Genomic DNA, 24,993 nt, shown 5'->3' with positions numbered 1-24,993 from the left:
CATAAAATTAATATATCTCCAACCCAAAGAATTACATTTCATGTTTATTCATATTTCTTTATTGCCCTTTTTGTTTTAGTTTCTGTTTTTAAAATTAAATTTGATAGAAACTAAATCGTAAGATAGAATTTATAAATCAATACTGTATTGTTATATAAGCGAATTGATATAATATTAATTATGTAGAATCGAAATTGAAATTAAATCACTATAAATGATATAATAATGATATATAATATTGATTTTCTAAAATCAAAATTAAAATTAATCAATATAAATTAGAATTTTTTTAAAATTATTTCGGTTTTTTAAAACTGTTTCAATTTAGAATTTTTAATTTTCATTGCGAATAAAACATAATTTTGATTGAATTCGAACATTTTAATATATTTTAATTGTTGTTTCTCATAACCAATCAATTTTTAGTGACTTATAGGAAATTTATTATTATTATTATACTTTATGCGCATGCTTTCTCTATTACAATATATTTTCGTTTCGCTACTTCCGGAAAGAATTGTCCATTTTTCCGTACACGCGCAATGGAGGAAGAGCCATTTTGTCCGGAGCAGCAACGTGGCAGCCGGTGTTCCCGGTGTTCTTATTACAATGAATATTCGTAAGTATATTGAATAATAGTATATTATTTTCAAATGTATTTTATATAAAATTGGATACAAATATTTGTAGATATCATATTATGATATTTATATATTTTATATATATATATATATATTATATATTATATATAATATCCGTTCTTTACATTTTAGTTACATTGACTACACCCCTAATTTTTTTTGTTCACTTCAATTTATTATTTTTATTTTTATTATTTTGAATTTATTGATTATTTTAATAATTATTTTAAGTATCTATATATTTTATATTTTTAAGTTCTTAATATTCTTAAGTTCATTAGTAATTTTTATCTGTTTTTTAAATGGATAATATGTGTATATTATATTTGTATGTTCTTATTTCAAATTATCATTTTCACAAATTTTAATATTTCATTCATTATAATTTTAATATATCATTATTATATTATTTCACTATAATTTCTTATAAAATATTATAAGTAAAAGGTGCGAAGTTCAAGTTAACATTTAATATTTAATTTTTTTTCAGTTATATCATTACTAGTCACAATTATCGGTATAACAACTTGTTTTTCGACCGAAATATTACAGTCTACAAATTCCTACTTAACTACAGCTGATAGAATTCATCTGAAAAAAATACTTGAACCAGGTTTAACATCAAATGATGTTACATTTATGTATTATGCAGTTCATGGATATACATTTCTTGGTGAAGTTTTATCAAACAAACAAGTAAGAAAAATTTTTATGAAAAATTTTAATATTTTATTTGTTTATTTAAAAATATTATTTATCAATATATAAATGATGAAATATTGCCATAATTGAAATATAATGATATCTTGATTAGTCTTACTGATTTAATCATTTATTTATTGTAATATTTTAAAAATATTTTGAAAATATTTTGACAAAATTTATATGATTTTTAGGATATTTGTAATTTTATGATAAAAATTATAAAAGATGATAATAACATTACAACTGAAAAAGCTTTTTACATTGCATCTATATGGCAAACCATGGGAAATTGTCAAGCCAATTCATTATTTAATATTATAAAGGTTTGTATTTAAAGATTTTGTATTATAAGGTTAATACATAAAATAGTAAATTTTTAAATATAATGATGTTTCAAGACTTTCGTTCTGCTAGATTTCTATATTGAAGAATAACTTTATTTACTGAATAAGAGTATTGTTATATATATATTAATGAAATTTTTGTTATTAGAAATTAAAAGAAATTATTTTATATAAATAGGTGTTTACAAATACAATAGAGAAAGAAACTTCAAGTATGATGGAAATATATTATGCAGTAAATGGTCTGAATATTTTATCGGAAAAATTGTCACGTGATAAAATTGACAATATAATAAAAACAATACAAAATATGCTACGAAAGGATGACAACTTATGGAAGTACGACTACTCTGCTAATATTTTAGTCTTATAATTTATTTAATTTTTATTAAAAGTTACAAGATTTGAATCCAAGTTCTAATTTTTCTTGATTGAATATTCTACGAGCAGCTTGGGTTATGCATTTCACATTGCTTCGGATTTTGGAACAAGCGGTATGTTTGCTTTTGATCGCATTGAAGATGCCATTATTCAAGCTGATGAAGTAGATGGCCAATATTTACAATTTGAAGGTGGTCTTTCGGTAACTAGTAAGTATTAAATTATTATTATTAAATTTATTTATTTTAATTAAAATTACAATAAAATATATTATGCAGTAAAAGTTAAATTTTGTTTGAAAGACCAAATTATTAATTTTTTTATGTTTTCTTATAATATTTGATAAATATTATTTAAGAATATAAGTTTTAATAAGAAGTTTTCATATTAGTTTAATATTATGAAATGTTTGCAATAAATTTATGAATCAAATTTAATATGCTCCAATTTAGACCTAAATACATTACTTATTGTAAAGTATATAATAAATAGCATTAATTAGAGATACAGCTAAATGCTAAAATCCTCAAGCGCTATACTTGCCACAAAAAATATATTGACAAACTTAAAAAAATATAATTTTTTTAAATTGAAAATGAAATTTAATAAATTAAATAATTAATTGATAATGTTTTATTAATAATAAATAAACATATATTTAAGTTTATATGTTGTATATAATATATACATATATTTATGTTATATTAATGTTATATTAACCCTTTGCGCTCCAACAGTGACTCTCAGTCACCACTCAGTGTAGTGCGACAACTCCAGTGGTGACTCTCCGGCACCACTTGGATTGATGCAGTAATTCGAATGAAAATATTTATTTATGTTTGATTTTTTTTAAAATATCGCTTCATGAATAGATTCCTAAGCTCTTTAAGTATAAAGTGTAGAATAATATACTATTAAATAGTTTAGATTAGTAGACTAGTAGATTTTTATCTGAAATAAGACCGTGATCTCGGATCGAACTATTTTCGGCATTAGTCCGAGTTTGACATTCATGGCGATAGAAATATTATTTTTAAAGTTTCTGAGTTTTGTAAGTGTAGAACTGTAATGAAATTGGTTCAAGTGGAGATGAGTTTGATTTTTCGTTATTAAATAACGAAATGATTTCTATTCATTAAGAAATTGATAGAGAGAAAGAAAATAGTAATGAAAATTGAGATGCTGTAAGAGAAGGAGAAAAATAAGAATAATAGACTGTGAATGTAAGAACAAGTTATTGGGACATTAGTTCAAGATGAATTTTTCATTATTAAATAATGAAATTATTTTTATTTATTAAGAAATGATAATAGAGAGAAGGAAAATAGTGATAAAAATAAAGATGAAAAATAAGAATAATAGACAATAAATGAGAGCACGTTATTGGGATTTTAAGGTTTGTAACGATATTTTATTGTGATATTTACTCTGACAAACCGAGGATGCTTTTTAGTAATTACTTTATTATTAAAATATCACACAACAATATAGATTTTTAATATTCAACAATTTAATATTCAATAAATTATCTTTCTTTATATGTAAAGATAGATAAAATATTAAAATATAAAAGTTTTATACATTAATTTGTGTATGAAATCATTTTAAGTTAGCTAAGAAATTCACCAAACGCGTGCGGGAAATCGTCTGGAGTTATTGGTTCGCCCGAGCTAAAGAGGCCGGGGTATAAAGGGTTAATATATAAATGTAATATATGGTTTCTTATTACAAAATAAAAAATTAGTTAAAAAATTTATATTAGTTATATGCGAAAAGTGTATTGATAAAAAAAAAATTTACATAATAAATTTTATCAAAATAATATAGTATGAATTTTGATATCTATAATTATTTATAATTTCTTGAGATTTTTTGGTGTATTTTCTATTAATTTATTAATTATATTTTGATCGATTTCAAACGACAATTTCTTTAATAATTTTAAAATAGTAATATATTATATTTTATGTTTTTCTACATTTTTGTTTAAATAAATACGTAAAATCAAATCGGAATTTTATATTGATCATCATAATAAATTGATTTTCCTTTTCAAATATTTTTTTCTTATTCAAAAAATTTGATATGTATGTGTTTACATGACTAATATTTTGTTGTAAAATAAAAAGCTCTACATTTTAATTTTTTTAATTCTATTAAATTCTACAGTATATGTGTAATATTCAGAAATTTCTTTCTGTAAATTACACAATTCAATTGTCTTGTAAATTACATATACAAATCACTAACTAAAGTAATATTATATGAATATTAAATCATTTCTGTGATTAAAATAATTGAAATAATTACAGAAATCTTAAAATTTTCATTAGATAAAACATTTTCTTTTATTTATAAATTGCATATCAAATATTAAATGATTATGAATATTACTATGAACAATATCTTTGATAATTGAAATCTTATTTTTGAAAGAATTTGCATTTCTTAAATAAAAGTATATGGTTCAAATTTTAATTTTTTTTATAAAACGATTTTTTAGTTACTTTAGTTTTTTAAAAAATTTTGATATTTGAAAATAATACTATTTTTTAAAAACTTATAAATGTTATAAGTATAGAGAAATAAATAAAAAAAGCATTATAAAATATAAAAAAATATTATAAAAATATATTTAAAAGTAACTTTTTAAAGAAATAATAAAATATTACTAAAAATATTTGTTAATTTATTTTTATATTATATATATATATATATATATATATATATATATAATTTATTAATATTTAATAATATTTAATAATATACATTTTAATTCTTCATTAAGATGACCTTTATATATAGTATGTATATTATTTTAAGAAATGATAAAGAAGTATTCTAAATGCATATAATGTTTTAACAAAAAACAGTTAGAGAAATTTGAAATATATCAATATACTTTCTGCAACAAATGTAAAAATTATTTCTATTTTTAATTAATTTTCAAATTAAACTTAATTTCATTCAGTTTTTTAATTAATTTCATTTTAAAAAATTTTTTTTCCTTTGTACAAAAAAAAAATTTTTATTAACTAAGTGTATCTTTTTTTTTTAGGTTTCTTGGTGAATGGCATTTTTAAACTTTCCAGTACATTAAAAAAAAAGCCACCACTAACACTTCAGCAAATAGTGAAAATGGCTAATTATCTTTTATCTCGACGTTCCGTACAAACACCAAGAGGCGTTACAAGTTTACTTTCAGCATTAACAACTTTAGCAAACAATGATTTTGAAAAACCAGTCTGTGTAACATTAGCCAATGAAGAAATTAGCATTTCTATTCAACAACCCTTAGTTACAATAAAAGTTTGTGATATATTAGGCAATCCATTAACTAACACATTTAAAGTGATTGCAAATTCTGCAACTAGAATTGGAGATGATGTTGTTATATTCAATAAACAAAGTTTGCAGTCTTCTACAACAGACAAGTAAGTATTAAATCTTCTTGTTTTTCCCCAATACTTTACCGATTCAGTTGAACTTTTTTCGAAATCGGTTATACCTTGGGGTATAGTATTTGTTGAACAATCTTTTAATCTTTTGTTAGAATTCGAAAAGATCAAGAAGTTCAACAGACAATTTATGTATGTATTTATACAGGATATCCCAAGAATATTGAAACATTAGTAAACTGGAGATTCATGAAATAATTTCAAGCAATATTTTTCTTTGCAAAAATTTCGTTCCGAGTTATTAACAAAAAACACTCGTCAATCACGAAACGTGTAGCCTAGTCATACTGTAACAACAGTCGCCATGTGTCGCGAATAAGTTCAAACAATATATCGAAAATGTTGAATATATTTATTTATTTATTCATTGCTCGTGGTATAATTCGATCTAATTTTTTATTGATAAAAAAATATTTTATTATATTCAACACATTTTTTTCGAGATATGTAGATGTAATATATGATATAACATGTAACAGCTCGACTAAGTTATATGCTCCATGATTGATCAGTATTTTTTGTTAATAATTCATTAACAAAGCCGTAACAAAAGTTTTTGCAAAGAAAAATATTGCTTGAAATTACTTCAGGAATCGAAACGGATATTTCCACATTTTTTGGGACATCATATATATATCCTATATATACAAAAAATTTTAACATATTTATTAAATTTTAGAACATTATTTACTATGAATTTTATGGAAATGAAACCAGAACGTGGATTTTATAAAATATCAGTCACAGCTGGATCAGTAACTAATACCGTTACAGTGAAAGTTCTTTGCGATGTAATGGTCGATTATATGGAGATTGGTACTGCTGATGCTGATCAAACTACTCAACCAAAACTTACACGGTAATTTAATAAAAAATTTAATAATAGATTTAAATATGAATTATTTCACATAAAATTGATGTATATATGATAAATGTAATATTTAATTTGATATACTGTTCATAGAATACTTTTCCCTGAAAAGTTGTCACAAAAGATTGAAGCTGATTCTCAACAAAAATTAGTTATGAGATTTTTATTAAGAGATAATGCTAATAAAAAACCTATGCGCACACATCAAGCATTTGTACGACTTTCTTCTATGTTAATTTCAAAAAATGATAAAAAAGGACATGAAATTCTTTTTGTTGCTGAAGCTGATACATCGCATCTTTATAAATTTGATATGGTATTTATAATATTTTTTAGTATAATTGTAATGAAATTTCTTGAAATTATTTAAATTATCATTATTGCGCTATTTAAAACATTTTAGCCTGTAGGAACCGCAGCAGCAAATTTTAATTATCAAAGTGGAGATTATAATGTAGAATTAATTATTGGTGATGCAATATTAAGTAACCCTTTCCAATGGACAGTAGCAACAGTTAATTTGAAATTTCCTGAACCATCTTCGTCCGAACGAACAGATAAAAATGTATTTTACAAATCTAAATCTAATGTTTATTCAACAAAACCAGAAATAAAGGTATTTGTTTTATTATTGCATATTATTGATATTCAAATAATATTTTTCTCGTTTTGTGTATTACTAACTAATACAAACCAATGCTCGTTAGTGATAGCAATCATTTTTCTGATTCTATTGCCTCCTTAACATTGGAAAAATATTATTGCCGTCAAATATATTTTTCTATTTTTCTAAATAAGATAATATTTAAGACGATTACGTTTAAATATTTACATTTATATTTTGACGGACATTTTTTAAATTTAATATTTTTATAAATAATATAAGTTATTTAAAATAAGTAGAAATTCAAAAAAATATTTATATGTTGTAGCATATGTTTCGCGAACCCGAGAAGAGACCTCCTGTCTTTGTTTCAAATTTATTTACCGGTTTATGCTTAGCACCAATTCTTTTGTTACTTGTTTTGTGGGCTAAACTTGGAGTGAATATATCAAATTTTCCATTTTCGCTTAGTGCGGTTATATTTCATCTGGGACTGGGAAGTAAGTATTTCATATTTGATAAAACAATAGATTCCTGTATAATGAAACGAAAAAAATATATCATATATAACATAAATATGTCATATATTATCAATTTATAATGTATTAAATATAAAATAAGTTAGATAAATTTCAATATTTTGATATATTTATTAATATTATTTGTTTAGAATATACAAATATGTATTCAATACATAAATGATGCACGATTTATTTAAATATTTTCGATAATGCATCAAAAAAATATTTTAAATAAAATTTGATTTATTTTTAATTAGTTAGAAATTATAATATTTAAAATCTTCAAAAATTCTTTTTATAAAAATTACCACTGGTGAATTATCGCATAAGGAAAATTAAACTATTTAGCGTAAAATCTGTGAAAAATAACTATGCTATGAAATTAAAAATACATCATATTATTTAAAAGAATCAAACTTGACTTTTTATACAAAAAAGCATTTTTTGAAGATTTTAAGTATTATAGCTGATATAAAACAAATCAACTTTTGTTTAAATATTTTTTTTGTTATATTATGAAAATGTTTTAAAAATTGCACACTATTCTGCTGAATATTTTATATTTATTTTTTATTCATCAACATTATTTATAAATATAAATGATATAAAGATATATATAAAATTTTATAAAATTAAAATATATATTTAAACAAATAATAGATAAATATTTTTATTCGACTTTAATATTTACATTTATTAATGCTATCTATAAATAATATCCTTTTTAGTATATCTGATCGTATTAGATTCATCGCTTGAAAAGTTTAAAGTATATATGTGGTTATATAACATATTATGCAAAATGTAATTTTCTAGATAGAGATTCATTATATGATATTAATTAATCTTTCCGCGACTTTTCTGCTGCGCCATTCTCGCTGAACGCATCAAAAATGTGCACAGTGTTCAAGAAAGATCGTTGTTTTAACGGTGTTTATTGAAAAAAAATTGATGCTATATTTCCAGAGAAAGATACTCGATGTGCAATAATTTCAATCATCATATCGTCAACTCATCATATACGATGTGCTGCATCTTATGCAAAATAACTAGTCGCTCGTAATACTTCAGTGGCATCTTGTGCAGAGCGACTATAGTCTAGATAGTAGTAGCAAAAGAATTAAGATATGCCCAATGTTTGACAAATAATCACTTTTGATTAATTTGTTGTATTTCGGGCATAAAAAAAATGTGAAATTTTCGCAAGTGTAATTATTATATTGCAATTGTAGCCCATATTTCACAACAATGTTTCTTAACATTTACTTATATCCTTTCAAATGATATAATTATATATATTCTATTATTTTTCAATAATTCTTAATCAATTTGTTTTTCAGGTATTTTCACACTTTTTGGAATATTTTGGTTAAAACTAAACATGTTTGTTACTCTTCGATATCTCGTCGGCCTTGGTATTGTTACATTCCTCGCAGGCAATAAAATGTTATCACGAATAGCGCATAAACATAAGTCACGTTAATTCATTAGAGCATAATATTTTTATAATCACTTATGAAAATTAAGTTATTCAGCAAAAAGAATAAACCTGAGAAAAGCATAAGACTGGCCTTGCTGGAATGAATAAATCCTTGAAAGTGATGAATAAATTTGAATTGTCACTTGTGTTTCATGTTTTCATGAAATGATATTTATTGTATTTATAGTAGTGTAATTTTCGGTTAATACAAGAAATAGCAATACTATTTTTCATTGTAATTAAATGTGAAACAAATTAAAATTGCAATTATATAATAATTGTATATTGTAATTTTTATATATTTTATTTGTTAAGATTGAAATATATCTAAACATATGTATAATTATAATTTTCGTTTCAGAAATGCATAAGAAATTTAAAATTTACTCACATTTCTACTTTTTGCTTTATTCCACATATAAAATGGCTATGATCAATGATATCCACTTGTACTAATAATAAATCAATTTTTAATAAGGTTTTTTTGTATTGATTTATTGACTTAGACATATTGAATTATGTTGAATTTGTTTGATCAGTAAGATAATCTTTCACTAATTTTCGTAGATCATTTGCTTGCATCAATAATTTATCTTTTTGAGTTTGAAGTTCTGTAGTAATTAATTGTGCAAAACCTAATCGACGCCAAAAATTAATCGTTTGTTCAAAGTCTTTCGTAATCTAAAAATATAATGAATATGATTTCAATTTTGATAGCATAGTAATAATCTGTATTTTTCTTTTCTATATACAATGGAACGAACACTTTTAAAATTCTTTATGTAATAAAGAAATAAATAGCAGTTAAATATAGACAATTTTTTTATGAATACTTTTTTAAAAAATTATAAAAAAAATATTTTGTAAATAATTTTTTTTAAAATAAGATTTAAAAAAATTTTCAGAAGCTATAGAAATATTGTAGAGATTTACGATTTATGATGTAAATAATAATCTAAATATAATCTATAACAGATGTTCGAAAATTTAAGCAAATCATTTTTATAGTACATAATTGATTTGATCTCAATATGACTTGAAAAGATTTCAAAATTTCCTTCATATACTAATGTACGTTTATATATAAATACAATATTATGCATATATAATGTAATTCTTAAGCAGTTTCAGCATGTTTAGTTGAATTATTTTTATTGATTCTTTTATTAGTACTTATATAAAATGAGCATTTGCGTTATTTCTTTTTCTACTTCATTTTTATTAGATATTTTTCATTTGATAGTTGATATCATTCTTGATTAAAGTGTCAAATTTCAATTTTTGTATCATTGAAATCTCCATGATAGAGGAGATACATCGTAAATCGTTTTAGAAATATATTGAAGATAAACTGCAATTTTCAAGAAAATATCAAATCAAATTTTTATAAAAAAATTTTTAAAAAATGAAACAAAATCAATCCTATAGATGCGATTCGTATCTATTTTTTTTTTAAAATATGGAAAGAATTGAATTTTAACCGTTTGAATTGGAATAACATCATTATCATCGGTTAATGATAATTGCATAGGATAACTATTCATTATGGGAAGAATTTTTTCATCTTGTGTTTCATATTTTCGACACATTTGCATATAAGCAAGTATGCGTTCAGCTTTGACCATCAAAGCTTTCATATGTTTTACACTATGATTATATTCTTTACACATTGTCATCGTTCTATGTTTATCTTTTTTGTGACCTGATCAATTATAATTATAGTTAATTTAATTAGTTAATAAAAACAAGTATATATGTATAAAGATGTATACCAAGAATAAAACGTTCATTTGCTTCTCTGTAGATATTATGAAAGAAATTTGATTCTCGTAAAATTTCTTCTAATTCATTTCCAGATTCTCTTCCATGAAATTTAATTTTATTACGATATTTCACGATCTCATCAAGAAGATTCGCGATACGAAGATATTGTTTAGTTATTATTTGTTGATCAATATGATCCTTGTTCTTGATTATCTCGTAATCCTTTCGCCGCATATCTGTATCTATTACAATGAAATATAAAACAGGAAAGATTATAAAAAATATTCATAAATTATTAATTACAAATCATTATTATCATTTTCATTAATCATTATCATATCATTATCATTAATCATTATTAATTGGTATTTATGTACTTTTGCGATAATCAGAATAAACATTTCGCAAATTGCTCCAAAGATATTCAAGTTTCCTTTGAAGTAACGTTATAGTTGTTCTTTTTTCGTTATCTCTATCTTCCACAAATGCATCAATTCTACCTTTGAAATAAAAAAATTTATATTTTAAAATTGTTAACAAAGAATAACAATATTTTTATTTTTAATAAAGAGAGAGAATTATATAAGAATACTAAGTAAGCATGATCATATAATGGAGAAAAAGTATTTATAGATAATATCTACAACTTACTTACTAAAGGCAGTACTTCTTGCGACATTTGCGACATTTTCTCCTCGTTGATTTACAAATAAGTTAATTTTTCGTAAAATATTTTCTTTCTGATTTCGATGATAATTAATATTTTCGAAGGTAAAGATTTTATCAGCCAACGCTGTTTTAATTTTTTGATGGAAAAAATTATAAATATCTGCTAGCCGAGCTTCATGTGCTTCCAAGGATCGATTGAATATTTCTATGTGAGTACCATTTGCTCTACGACGTTGATCTTCGGCTTCTTGTAGACTATCCAGTAATAAACTGATGCTATATGAATGTAAAGAATTTCCATGATATGTATGTATTTTAATTGATCGTTTATCGTGTACCTGTAGTCCTTGAGATCGAAAACGTGTTCCGAAGTCTGCCAAATTATGTTGATCTTTTTATAGATATCCGGCATTTTTATACGTGTAAGCATTTCTCTCCACAAACTTTGATAACGTTTCGTGTTCAAAGTACTAAGCTTAAGTTCATTAGAGAATGCTTCTTTTTTCAATTCTTGCACAGTACGTACTGGTTTATGTGGTGGTCTTCTAGTTCGTTTCTGTTTAGGGCCCATTTTTTAATTATTTATATCAATCTCTGATAAAATTATTTTCACAAATTTCTTTTTCTTTTTCTTATTTTTTCTTTAACTATTTCTTTCAAGCGATTATTCCTTTCGATTTGATTGATAATCATGCGAAACGAATTTAAATGAATATTTTTCGATTAATCGAAATTTTATTGATTTCGATATTATCAGTTTTCTTGTTATAAGAAATCTGAAGTCGAATAATATGTATAAAAACAATTACCAAATTATTATAAATATAATATATAATATTAATAATAATAATTATTAATAGATATTAATATTGAAATTGCTATATATATAAAATAATGGAAATGAAATATGGTTAAATTATCTTACAATTTTTTTTTCCTAAACTTTAACTTTAATAGTTTTAACTTTATTAATGTTTTTTTATGTGATTACTTAAAAATGTTGTGTTATTTAACACTGTTTCTTCTTTCGTGATTTGTCTTTAAAATTAGTAGAATTTTCAAGGTTTTAAAATTAGAGAAACTGTTTACACTGTTTAGTGAAAGTATATATATGATCGGCATAAAGTCTGATTATTCTTTCTGGAATTTTCGACGAATATTTTATTTTACATTGTATATTATGTAATATAAATATGTATATTATATAATGTAAATATATTATATAATGATAACAAATTCAAAGTTTTCATTTATGTTTTTAAAATGAATCACAATATGGAGTGATACGATATTGAATATAAATTCAAAGGAGGATAAAGAAGAAATATTCAGGAATTTTAACCAATTAAGATGAATTCAATGACCTAAGATTAAAAGAAGGAATATGCCAAAGTAAAAAATGAATTCAGAAAGAGATTTGTGAATTCCGGTTTTAAAACTAGAAAGAGATGTTAATAATAAAGGGAAGGGATAAAATCTTATATATAAAAGTCATTCAGTCTGAAGCATCCGAATATTTTGTTCAAACGATTATATCAATTTCGACGAGGTTAATGTTCTTTCTCATGTTTATTTTAAATTTTTTAAAATTTCTTTTTATTCATAATAATTTGTTAAGATTTGATTAATCATTCTAGTTATATTTTTCTCTTTTTCATTATATTATAATTTTCTTTCTTTATTTTTTTTTTTTTCAATGTTTTTCATTCTTTCTTTTCTTCTTTTTTCTCTTTTTCTCTTAGAAATCGTATAGAAAATTTAAATTTCTTTGATTTTTAGATGAAATCGTTATATCTTCTTATATTGGTGACATTGTTGCTTGTTAATTATATCCATACTTTATCTGTGATTATGCATGGAGAAAATCGTGCCTCAATTATAAATAACAACAAAATTGAGAAAGAAAAAATAATTCGGGTTAAAAGATCTTTAGTTAAATTACCTTTGCTCGCTGGAGCAGCTATAATTGGTAAAAAAGCATTATTATTGGGTGGTACCGCCCTTGGAGCTAAGACTCTTATTGGCGCTGGACTTGTAGGAGCTAATTTGTATAAAGCTAAATAGTAAGTATATTTTTTAAGATCCAAATTTAATTTTAATATTTTTATTATCAATTTATTTATTGTAACATTTAATTTTAACGATTAATCTTCAATATGTATCAGTTATGGCGGTGGCTATGGAGGTAAATATGCGAACTATCAATATCCACCATTCTCTTATGTTGAATCAAATTGGGGCTAATTCGTGAATATGCGTGATGTAATATTAATAAATAATAATAAGGATAAACAAAAGAATAATTCAAAAAATAAATTTATTTTTTTTATTTATTTATAAATTTATTTTGATACATGATAAATAGAATCGATCTGCAGAAGAAAGTATAATTAAAACTTGTTTCATGTTCTGAAATAAATAATGTATTATTATGTTGTAACTTGAATAATTTGTTTTTTAATTGTATGATTTTTTTAGAAAATTTTACAATTATTTCATTTCATTATAAATAAATATATATGCGAATACATTGTTTTTATTTGTAATAAAATTTTTTGTAATAAAAATAAAAAATACACATATATTTTATTGGCAATTCTGAAATGTAAATGTGTTATTTCATGTATGTTCTCTCTCATATTTTTTTCTTTTTAAATTAAATTTGTTAAATTAATTTAAATGACAATTTCATATACGGTAATTAATTTCAATATATATTGATATACTAAAAATTCTGTTTAAAAACTATTTAAATATGACAAGAATTGAGCAACCAATTCATATTTCAAACTAAAGCACGTAGTTGAAAATGTTGCGAGATTGATTTCTATCGACGAATACCTAATGATTCGAAACATTGTAAAAGTAAACGCATTCTTATTCGTATTTTCTCTTAGTTTTGCAACCTTTCTCTTTTATGATCCGTATTCTCAATTCTTGCCACGCATCATTCGTTACTTAATATACACGTTTGATTCATTGAAAGGATTGAAAATGTAAGTAAATCGAAAATGATAGAACTCGATTCATTATTATTCAACAATTGTTCGTTAAACTTACGACACCTGTATTATAGATGCGATACAATATTACGTGTTAACGAATGTAATATATTTCGTAAGTGAATCGATCTTGTTTCCTTTGTCTCTATTATCACATATCTTTTTAATTTCTTTTCCTTTTTTTCTTTTTTTTTCATTAAATTATATTTTTATGATTACATGATAAAATCTGATATCATATTTTTTTAATTTTTTAGTACTGCAATTTTAAATTTTGTTCAATTATAATTTTTTGAAAAATTATAATTTTTTTAAAAAATACAATTTATTCTTCTTACTTTTTCATCATTTTTTGCAAACAACTAGATAATCTAGATATTATAAGAAAAAAATATATAAACATATTTCTTGATGAAAAAATAATATACTAGATATTATTATTTAATAACAAATTTATGAGATTTTGATTTATATCTCCTATATTCTATATAAATTATAATATCTACTATATCTAATTTTAACTAATTTATTTAACAAGTTTTAGTTTACTTAATATAAATAGAAGTAATACAATATTACAATCAAATTATTTTAATATATAATAATAACAAAATTTGTACCCTTTTTTTGAATGCTTAGTGAATATAGAATTAAACATATAAGCAAAAATCTCCTATTTAATTCTTCTAATTTATATATATATATATTTGGTTATTGTAATTAAATAATATATAATAAAATATAAGTAAATGGTTCATTTAACAAATATTTAGTGATAGTTTAAAAGCTTTCAAATAATTTAAAGCTATTTTTTAATTTTTGTTACATATAATAAAAATTTATAAAGAATTTATTAACTATTTTTTTTTATTTATTAAATAATTTGGTTATTTTTTTTCTGAATAAATTATTTATAAATTCTGAATTTTTCTGAATAAAAATGAATTATATAAATATGAATCAAAATATAAGAAAGAAATTTATCGTATTTACAATTACTATTTACAATAAATTAATATTTTTATTATTTATATTATTAAATTCCAATAATAAATTATTATTTTATTTTTTTATTCATCATTTTTTATAATATAGAAATTTAATATATTTTGGAACATTTATAACTTTTTATTACATATACATAATAGAAATTTTATTTTATTATCTTTTGATTTATCATTTAAGCATTTTTTATAATACAAATTTTTAGTAAATATCCTTTATAATTTGAAAAAAGTTATTGAAATGATTGACTATATATAGATAAATAGAGTTTTATCTAAAAAATTTAGTAATTTAATTAAATCAATTTTCTAATTTTTAGAAAATTAGTGAATTATTCAATAATTAGGAAGAAACATGGTAACTGAGCCTAGTTGTGTTGCAAGAGGTTCATTGTGAAAATGGATTACAATATTTAAGTAGGGATTCGATACGAATTTGATCACTTGAATAGGTGGGAGAATTTGTTGCTTCGAAAGTAGGCAACTGTGTATAAAATCAAGAGAAGGTATCGAAAATGTGACATACGAGTTGTCACTCTCTATGCGTTTAAGATTATTCCTAAATCTTTGATACGAAACACGGTAAGAGAATGTAGATAATCATATATAATAATGTATTTAATCATTTTATTTTTAAAATATTTTAATAATTGCAATTTTTTTTATGATAGATGCAACTAATTACTATTACAATTTTTGTTGTTTTTTGTTGTTACGTTATGCCATGTATAGTGGCAAAAGAAGACATTTTATCATCGGAAGAGAATCATTTCTCGAATTTTGATCAATTTGTTGTTAAACCAGAAAATGAACAATATTCAGGTGCTATATTAAATAGGCAAAAGAGAACACTTTTGCTAAAGAAAAAGCTTATTGGTGCGGGACTTTTGGGTTTTGGATTAGGTGTCGCAAAAGGGTAAAAAAATTTATATCTATGCGACGTAAATTTATTTACAATTTCTTCCAAATCTATCTACATAAATTAATTAATTCTATAATTTTTAGATACAAGATTGGTTATAAGACTGCTCCAGAAGTTCATCATGTATATTTGTCCCCTCCTCCAGCATCCGTGAAATACGTAGAATACGTTGACAAACCTATTTTTATTGAAAGGATAATTGAAAGACCTGCTCCGGTTTTTAAACCGGTACATGTTGAATATAAAGATGCTTCTTCTTATGGGTAAACTATTATTTATTGTTATTTCTTCGTTATATTAGTATCCAATAAAATTCTTTCATCATGTCTTTCATATATTCTTTTCAGGCCTTGGTAGTATTAAAAATCATCAATTGAAGGAAATCATGTAAAACAGATGGGAAATAATTATTGAATTGTCCATCATAGAGCATCAAAAGAAAAATTGTAAAAATTTAAAAGATAGCACATATATACATATATATGATATATATGTATATAAATATATATATATATATATATATTTATGTTTAACTTTCTATTGAGATTTATTTTTATATACACATACGCGCCTATATATTTATCCATATATTCAGAATTATATATGATATAATAGAATAAAATACAATACATATAGTATACATTATCACTTTGTGAAATGATTTAAATAGATACAATTATATATTGTATCTTTTTACCAAAAATTATATTATTAAAAAAATTATTAGTATTGAATAAAAAAAAAAGTGGATGTAAAAATTATTTTTCTTATTTTTTTGTCTAATCAATAAAATTTTATTTCCCAATTACGTACTGTTACATAATAAAAGTAACAGTATCTTCATGTTTTAAATAATTTATCGCATCATTCTTATTGTTAATCGCAATTGTTATAGGGAACAGATCACAAATTTGTCAAATGACATTTAACGAGTATAATGTTAAATAAATGTTTGTGCTTTTACATCTCTTTAACAATCACAATTCTTTTTTGTATTATATATATTTTATGTATTATAAGCGATGCAATGTGAAAAATTTATTGAAAATATTTTGTAAATTTTTCACTTACAAACACTTACAATATTATAAATTGTTCATCTATACATTATGTGCCCTATGTACACATACATCTAACACACAGATTATTGCACAATCACATTAAACACACATTCGTACATGCTCCTTTCTCAGTTACTTACGCAATATATAAGGACACGAAAGGATGTTATTTATTTGGCGCATTAAGCATCATTCATTGTATTAATAAATACACTTATCATTAATTTTGAAATATATATATATGTATATACACTCGAAGAATTCTCTTAATTAATCTTTACGGTGTATTTTATAAATTATACGATAAATACTGGAAAGAGAAAAAAAATGAAAAGAAGAAAGAGAGAGAGAGAATGTACCTACGTTTCTATATTATAAGTTTTCGAGTTATTATTGTCAACAATTCGGAGATGATTAAATTGTGCAGATTTACGAGAAAGATAACATTTTTTTCTCTCTCTTGGTGAGAACATAATAAATATGAGTACATGATAATTGTGTCATGATATTTCAGCAAAATTTTACGAACAATTTTAATGATACAATTATTTGATTTATTATGCATTTTATGCACAACAACAATAAAATATTATTTGATTTTAAGTTATGAAATAACTGAAGAAATATGGATCAGAAAAAGTACGGAAATAGAATATATATTGCACACATTTTCAATATAATATACTTACATAATACGAGAGTACTGCATATGCACAGAATGTATCTATGTAACAGAGATTGTCATTCGCGATAATGGGTATAAAGTTTTCTCTACATCTTTCGCGATAATTTGTGTATACTATAATCAAAGATCAATCGATTTATGATAATATTATATGGATGAAAGAGACAATGATAAAATACACAAGTAAATAACTTTTCCATAATTCTATCTTATCTTTGTGTCACTGTTCTATAAATTTAATATAATAAATTTCATATAATATGTCTAATGATCCGTATGGATACGTGACGATTGTCATTTTTTGAAGAATTTTAATAGTAAATGCTTAACGGCGGACATTTTTATCGCTTAAAAATGCAATATTCTTCAACGGAGCGTTAATGATTCTACAGAGAGAGAAACAGATGCTGCCTGTCTATAGTGTTGAAGAACAGGAGCTGGAGTAGACGGTACTTCTTCGATACGTTCCAGATCATTTGCTGCACCCGCACTATTTTGTTTATAAAGTCTTGGTGTCATGCTCAAATTTTGTTGCGATAATAATTGTTGTTGTTGCTGTTGTTGTAATTGTTGTTGATAATTAATTTGCTCGGTGAAACCAACATAGGTAGTTTCATCAGGACGATCTAGACTGAATTGTCTCTTTAAAAAACGACAACCTGTATTTCTTCCTATGAAGAAAAAAATAGACCAAATGATTTTAATTAATTAAATTCATAAAAATTAAGATTATTAAAATATATGAAAAATGTCAAGACTTGCCATAATGTTCGTTTGGTGAGAGACATCTGTAATGATTATATGGTGTGCTTAAGTCGTTTTCATCGATATAACCAGTTATTCTCCGATGTTTTGCGGGACCTGCCGGTCTATACGGGTTAGTTGAGCTTGAAATCGACGTAAGGGAACTAGTAGATGCACCAAGTACAGTCTTTTCTGTATAAAATATGGATGTTCCCAGAGAGGAACATTGAGTGTCACCAAAAGTAGTTTTGGTTACAGTAGTCGAATTAGCAGTATCATCGTTTTCTCTTCCATTCACTTTTTCTTTCGTAGATAAAATATGGAGAATGTTAGTTGTTGATTTTGAGGAAGAGCTCGTATCTTGAACTTGTTCATCATGTACAGAAACTGCAATTTTATACGTTTCTAGATCTTTGTCAGTATTTCCATCTACATCATCGATGTTTACATTTTGATTTCCATTGTTTTTGCTTTCTTCCTTTGCATTCGTATCTTTGCACGATAAATCCATGGTCGGAATAGTATTGTCATCTGTTACGCTTTCTTTGTTCATTAAATTCTCCAATATTAAATTCTCGTTCAGCCTTTAGTATAGAAATAGAAAATGATCAAATTTTAAATTAATCATCAATTCGATGTTTATTTAAGGAAAAGATAAGATATGTACATTTCTAACAAAAAATCGGAAATTTAAAAAATTATTATAATCTTTGGAAGTATATAATGCTTACGCAATTTTTTTTTTTTTTTGCTGCTTGAAATCATTTTATGAAGATGAAGTCAATTTTTGAAAATTCAATTATTTTTCGACTTTACGTTATAACTCGCTAACTATAAAAAATACAAAAAAAATTTTTAAACAAAAATTATTTCTTTTCATAAGAACTATCGTCTGTTAAAACATTTATTCTTTATGCAATTATTTATGCAATTTAAAAAAGTTATAAACAATAAAATTATTAAAATTCTTTTTAAATTTGTTTTTTAATGTAAAATTTTAATCAATATAATTATTATCTAAATAATTATACGAAACATATAACTATTTTAATATAATTGAATTTTAATATAATTGAAAAAAATAAATTTCTTTATTTTTTTATATATCATACATTATCAAAAAAATAAAAAGTGTTACGATAATAATACAATCTAGTATATACAATATACAGCCCCTACTATATAGTTACACTATATTTTCAAGAATATTCCTGAAAATTTCTTTCTTCTCTTTTTATTATTTTAAAGAAATAATTATAGACTTCGGTTCACATGTAGAATAAATTTTTACTTCGATCATGAAACGTTTATATAGAAGCTTTCACATCCAGTGAAGTTAATTAAAGAACTGTTTAACGAGTAATTAACAAATATTTATTTACCGAATGTGAATGTTTTATTATTGAAATCTTGTCACTGATTAGTCATTGTTTATCTACATTATAAAATAGCATCTAATCAACATGTAGAGATATTTACAGTATGAAAACGATAGGAATAATATGCGATGTGCTTGATTTTCGCATATGGAAAAACTTTGTGTAGAAATTTTCTGATCTCAATCATTTCTTCCATCATCAAAATATAATGTATTTGTTTATACATAGTATAAGAGTGAATATATCGATGAGAAATCAAATAATTTTGAAAATCCAATAGAATTCGTAACAAGATTTCGTATGACCGTTCTATGTACGACAATCATGCTATACGATGTGCACGATGCAACATTCTATGTTTCTATGTTTATAATATTCTTTTAAAGAATTTCATTTTCATGAAGAATAATTTATAATATTATAAATATATGTATACAATACTTAGTTATTTATATATTTTTATCGTTATTCTTCATTGAATTTTATTACATAAAAAAATAAAAAAATTTGATGACATTAAAAATAAAAATATAAAATAATTACAAATATGTATAAGTTTCTTCTCTCTCTCTGATACGTTGATCTAATGTTAATTAAAAAAGAAGAGTATAGTGTATATTTTATATATTTATAAATATAAATTTTCCTACTTTTAAAAATCTAAATAGTTAGCAATATAAAAAAGCTGTATTTAAAAACAAAAAGTATTTTTGCATGCTATCGCATAGTTATTTATACAATTAAAATTTTACGTTGAAAAATAAACTTAAAAACAATTATTAATTTTTTTAAAAATTGTATAAACAATTAATAAATGTTTTCGACATCGATAATTTTCATAAAAAGAAACAATTTTTGTTTGAAGATTTTTTTTTGTATTTTTTATATGTATTGAGTTATAATATAAAGTATAATTTTCAAGAATTGATTTCATCTTCTTAAAGTGATTTCGAGCAGCAAAAAAAAAAAATTGCATAATACAATTGCATAAGTACTACATATCCAAAGTTTAATAATTTTTTGAATTTTCGGATTAGGGATCTTTTTTTTTTAAATAAATATAGTATTTATTTAGCATATTTCTAATAATTGAACCGAGTTATATATAAATTATAAAATTCAATTATATTTCTTTTTTTAAATACTATTCTATGATTTTTTTTTTTTTGTATCAATCAATTTCTCGTACTATTCTGAATAAGTATAATTAGTATAATTGTGAAATTCAATACTTCTCAAAATATTAACTTTTTTTTTCTGAATTTAAATGATCACATTTGCATTTAAATTTCTATCATTGCATTCTAAATATATTTTCTTATACGTTTTTTATTTTATATTACTTTTCATCATATTCTTCAATTGTTTGGCATTAAAATTTAAACAGTTCCTCTTAATTCATTTTTTTATATTATCGAAATATATTGAAATTGTGAATACATTATTTTTTATTTTATAAGAAAAAGTCAAAGAGATTTTAAAATAAAGTATTAGGTATTAATAAGGGTGTGATTATTATATAATATTTTATTATATAATATTTTCATAAGATAATTCGTGCAATTGCAAAATTTGAATGTTTATTGTAAATGTTAAAAAAAAAGTAACTATTTCGAAAAATATTAAGTTTTTTACGATTGTACCTTAATATTTTTTTATTCAGAATAACACTAGAGGGATAGATTTACGCGAAAAAGAAATTATAGAGCATTCAAAAACGAATACAATTGCAACTGCACCGATATATATTTTCCTTAAAAAACTGAGTGGTGATGATGATAGTGGTTATTAAATTTAGTTTTACAATTTTTTATATTTAATAAACAAGTTATAATTCGGCTTAATTACTAAATTGATTCTATATGGATATATAATTGCTAAAAATTTCGATTTTGCTACATGTTAAACGAATATTAATATGTATATGTATATACATGTATATACGTATGTTCACGAATTCATATATACGTGGATTTAAATATAATTTGTACGAAATTAGTTAATGAAATTCACATAAAAAAAATTATTAATTGTATTCATAGTTTCATGGTATAATATAATATATAGTATAATTATAATCAGATAATATAATATATATATAATAAATTTGCACGTATAAGTTTAATAAATATATAAGATCTATTGCACACAAATATTTTCAATCATATTAAAAAATGAATGCTTTTTACTAAACAAAATATAATTCCTATCCGGATACTACAAATTTAAATTAATATTACTCTACATATTTATTTATAATATGATTAATAATTTATAATATGATTTTTCTTCTCTTCGATAATCTCGATATTTTTGTTTCAATTAAAATATATAAATTTGAATATATAATATATATAAATTTGATTAATTGTACAATTGCAATATACTTTTTTTAATATTTTTTAATACAACTCGTGAAAAAAATTTTCGGAAATACAGAATTACAAACACAGGAAATACAACATATTTAGAATATTATTGGTAATTTAGAATACCGAGATATCTAAAAAACTCACGAGATATTTAAAAATATATTAGATAATATTAATAATATTGTAAATGGTAAGAACGAATGATATTTGTGTAAAAATTATAATTTTAATATTTCTGATTTCTAATAAAAAAATAAAACATCGATATTTGAAAGTTTTGTAATAAATATTGAAATAACTATTGAAATCATAATTAAAATATGATCAAAACTTTAAGGTAAATTTAATCTATTCATTTATATTTTAATTTTAGGATTTCATATGAATTTTATAAATATTACGAGAATAAAAATTTGATATATGAGATTTTAGATAATTCAATATCATGTTGTTAATTCGAAATATTAAATGTACATAATTTGAAACATAGAATATTTTTAAGACTATTATTCAGATTAATAAATGATGAGAAGATATCTATTATAACCTACAAACAAAATGATTGACTGTAAACATATATTTAACAGAGATTTCGAAAAACATAATAATGGAGAATAAATTTTATGAAGATTAAAATAGAAATCAATATTTATCTAATATTATAATTTCTATATTGTTTTTGTATTTAATTATTGATCACAAGATAGAATAATTTTAATAAATATATATATTTTTTTAATTTTATAAAGAAAAATAATTTGGATTCTATTATTCTTTAAATAACTTTAATAAAATCCTTTATATAATTTTTTGTAATAAAAATAAAGTTTCAGATACTTTATGTTTTTTAATATTATTCAAAGTTTGAAATATAATAGTTTATTAGTTTTCCTATAATTTCATATAGTTTTATTTGTTCCAAATTTTTTTACAATAAATTTCTATTCATCTTAAACAAAATAGTATTTCTAATTTTCTTTAATATTCTAATGTAAAAATTTTTTTTCTTATTACAATATTAAAATTGAAAAAACAATTAAAAAATATCAATTGAAATATTGCAAAATATTTAATTGCAAATTCCGCAATTATCTGCAATTATTTATTTGTTTGTGATTTTAATAAAAAATCTAAATCAAATCTTAATTGAGATTTGGTTATATATTTTTCAAATCCTATATTTACATCGGATATTTTATCAATTTTATCATTATATAAAAATTGCAAAGATTTCTATTAATTTTTTCTGAGATAAACTTCAAATTTATTTTTCATTATGAATGATGACAATTTATATTTTAAGTTTTTATATTTTGGATCAAGAGAATAATAAATATGATTTAAAAATATATTGTAATTAAAGTTTGACATATCATAATTTAAAAAATTACTATTTTTTAAAGATACGAATAATATAATATATAATATATATTATAATTTTATCATTTTCTTCAAAATGTAAATGCTTCTCTAATTAATTTTAATTATTGTTTAATAAATTAATGTAATAATTAATTCTTTTATTAATTAATTCATTGACAATAATGAGTTTTTTTCTTCTCAAAAGAAAAATTATAATTTGAAGCAAATTTAAAAAAATTTATTAATTTTATATTTATTTTTTTTTTATGATTTTATTTATGATTTTATTTTTTCTCAATAATTTTTTCTAATTTCTAAATTTTTTACTACTTAAATTCGTTATAATTCTACCTTTTATGACTTTTATTTCTATAATCTATTTATAAATGTTTTAACATTTTATGAAAAATTTTCCAACAAAAAAATAGAATTCCATCGAATGAACATTATAATAATGTCATTTTATTTAGTTTATCCAAATTGTTATTTTTTAAATATTAAAAATCCTGCAATTTTATAACATTGTTAATGACATTTTTAAAATGTTTAACCATTTATACATAGACGAATAAAATATTTCATTTTGTTTTTCAAATGTTTTAAATCAATTGTAAATTGTATGCATGTAGTTACATATTTATATTTCGAATTTCTGTTTTTTATTTAATAATGAAACAGCATTTATATTCGAACAATATCTATAACTATAGAAATTATTTTGTTGATTACTTTCTAATTATCTAATATCTTTTATAATTCATTATATGATTGTATATTATACTGATTATTTATTTAAAATGTATCGTTGCTATTTATATATATATTGTCGTAAGGAAGACGAAAAAATGTCTATCATAAATACTATGTTTTCAGCAATTCTTTTTAATTTTTTTTTTTTTTATTTTTCTTTTCAAAGCAATTAATATACTTTTAATTGTTTCTTTCTTATATATTTTATAATTTGGTTTGAGAATATGCATGAAATTTTGAAAACTGAGAACAAAAAAATGATAATTGATTGAGT

The 24,993-nt window shown here is 22.2% G+C and overlaps 5 protein-coding genes across 7 annotated transcripts in view; 3 read left to right on the top strand and 2 right to left on the bottom strand.

Moving 5' to 3' along the window:
* The first annotated feature begins 461 nt into the window (after window positions 1-461).
* Window positions 462-9,482, top strand: OstDelta (oligosaccharide transferase delta subunit). The gene is made up of 11 exons (XM_003693399.4): window positions 462-619; window positions 1,132-1,337; window positions 1,538-1,669; window positions 1,869-2,029; window positions 2,141-2,280; window positions 5,130-5,505; window positions 6,209-6,388; window positions 6,494-6,716; window positions 6,804-7,016; window positions 7,333-7,504; window positions 8,866-9,482. The coding sequence occupies exons 1-11, from the start codon at window positions 463-465 to the stop codon at window positions 9,006-9,008; spliced, it is 2,103 nt and encodes a 700-aa protein (XP_003693447.2). The 5' UTR covers window position 462; the 3' UTR covers window positions 9,009-9,482.
* On the bottom strand, window positions 9,273-12,214 carry LOC100866804 (dynein regulatory complex subunit 2). Its single transcript, XM_086914013.1, is given in 6 exon segments — window positions 9,273-9,686; window positions 10,487-10,719; window positions 10,751-11,011; window positions 11,147-11,269; window positions 11,425-11,714; window positions 11,777-12,214. Coding segments are annotated over 6 exon segments (1,305 nt in total). The 5' UTR covers window positions 12,010-12,214; the 3' UTR covers window positions 9,273-9,521.
* Window positions 12,206-14,034, top strand: LOC105735359 (uncharacterized). The gene is made up of 3 exons (XM_012486161.3): window positions 12,206-12,987; window positions 13,218-13,501; window positions 13,604-14,034. The coding sequence occupies exons 2-3, from the start codon at window positions 13,218-13,220 to the stop codon at window positions 13,680-13,682; spliced, it is 363 nt and encodes a 120-aa protein (XP_012341615.1). The 5' UTR covers window positions 12,206-12,987; the 3' UTR covers window positions 13,683-14,034.
* A 1,751-nt stretch (window positions 14,035-15,785) lies between these two features.
* On the top strand, window positions 15,786-17,124 carry LOC100865144 (uncharacterized). The gene is made up of 4 exons (XM_086914012.1): window positions 15,786-16,026; window positions 16,116-16,360; window positions 16,450-16,629; window positions 16,714-17,124. The coding sequence occupies exons 2-4, from the start codon at window positions 16,116-16,118 to the stop codon at window positions 16,721-16,723; spliced, it is 435 nt and encodes a 144-aa protein (XP_086770138.1). The 5' UTR covers window positions 15,786-16,026; the 3' UTR covers window positions 16,724-17,124.
* A 1,176-nt stretch (window positions 17,125-18,300) lies between these two features.
* LOC100865263 (retinal guanylyl cyclase 2) overlaps window positions 18,301-24,993 on the bottom strand; it is a 34,786-nt gene continuing 28,093 nt past the window's right edge. For 2 of the 3 annotated variants that reach the window (XM_086914009.1, XM_086914010.1), the window contains exons 21-22: window positions 18,871-19,440; window positions 18,301-18,779 (exon numbers count right to left, since the gene is read on the bottom strand). In XM_086914009.1, the coding sequence (XP_086770135.1) occupies window positions 18,479-18,779; window positions 18,871-19,440 (871 nt within the window). In that variant the 3' untranslated portion in view covers window positions 18,301-18,478. Of the gene's footprint in view, window positions 18,780-18,870; window positions 19,441-24,993 lie in introns of those variants that run through there. The other variant, XM_086914011.1, reaches the window with a different exon arrangement.

This window comes from Apis florea, unplaced genomic scaffold (genome assembly GCF_048593485.1).
Source record: "Apis florea isolate Af1SG1 unplaced genomic scaffold, ASM4859348v1 contig_3571_pilon, whole genome shotgun sequence".
Lineage (NCBI taxonomy): Eukaryota > Metazoa > Arthropoda > Insecta > Hymenoptera > Apidae > Apis > Apis florea.
Note: the sequence above shows the minus strand (reverse complement) of the source record. Positions and strands in the feature narration are given on the sequence as shown.

What these genes read in the sequence shown, in the direction of transcription:
- OstDelta (XM_003693399.4), top strand. Translation starts at nt 463, where the DNA reads ATGCGCATGCTTTCTCTATTACAATATATTTTCGTTTCGCTACTTCCG. An exon ending in CATTATTTAATATTATAAAG is followed by an intron (nt 1,670 to 1,868) that starts GTTTGTATTTAA and finishes TTATATAAATAG; the next exon opens with GTGTTTACAAATACAATAGA. An exon ending in AGGTGGTCTTTCGGTAACTA is followed by an intron (nt 2,281 to 5,129) that starts GTAAGTATTAAA and finishes TTTTTTTTTTAG; the next exon opens with GTTTCTTGGTGAATGGCATT.
- LOC105735359 (XM_012486161.3), top strand. Translation starts at nt 13,218, where the DNA reads ATGAAATCGTTATATCTTCTTATATTGGTGACATTGTTGCTTGTTAAT. An exon ending in AATTTGTATAAAGCTAAATA is followed by an intron (nt 13,502 to 13,603) that starts GTAAGTATATTT and finishes AATATGTATCAG; the next exon opens with TTATGGCGGTGGCTATGGAG.
- LOC100865144 (XM_086914012.1), top strand. Translation starts at nt 16,116, where the DNA reads ATGCAACTAATTACTATTACAATTTTTGTTGTTTTTTGTTGTTACGTT. An exon ending in GGATTAGGTGTCGCAAAAGG is followed by an intron (nt 16,361 to 16,449) that starts GTAAAAAAATTT and finishes TATAATTTTTAG; the next exon opens with ATACAAGATTGGTTATAAGA.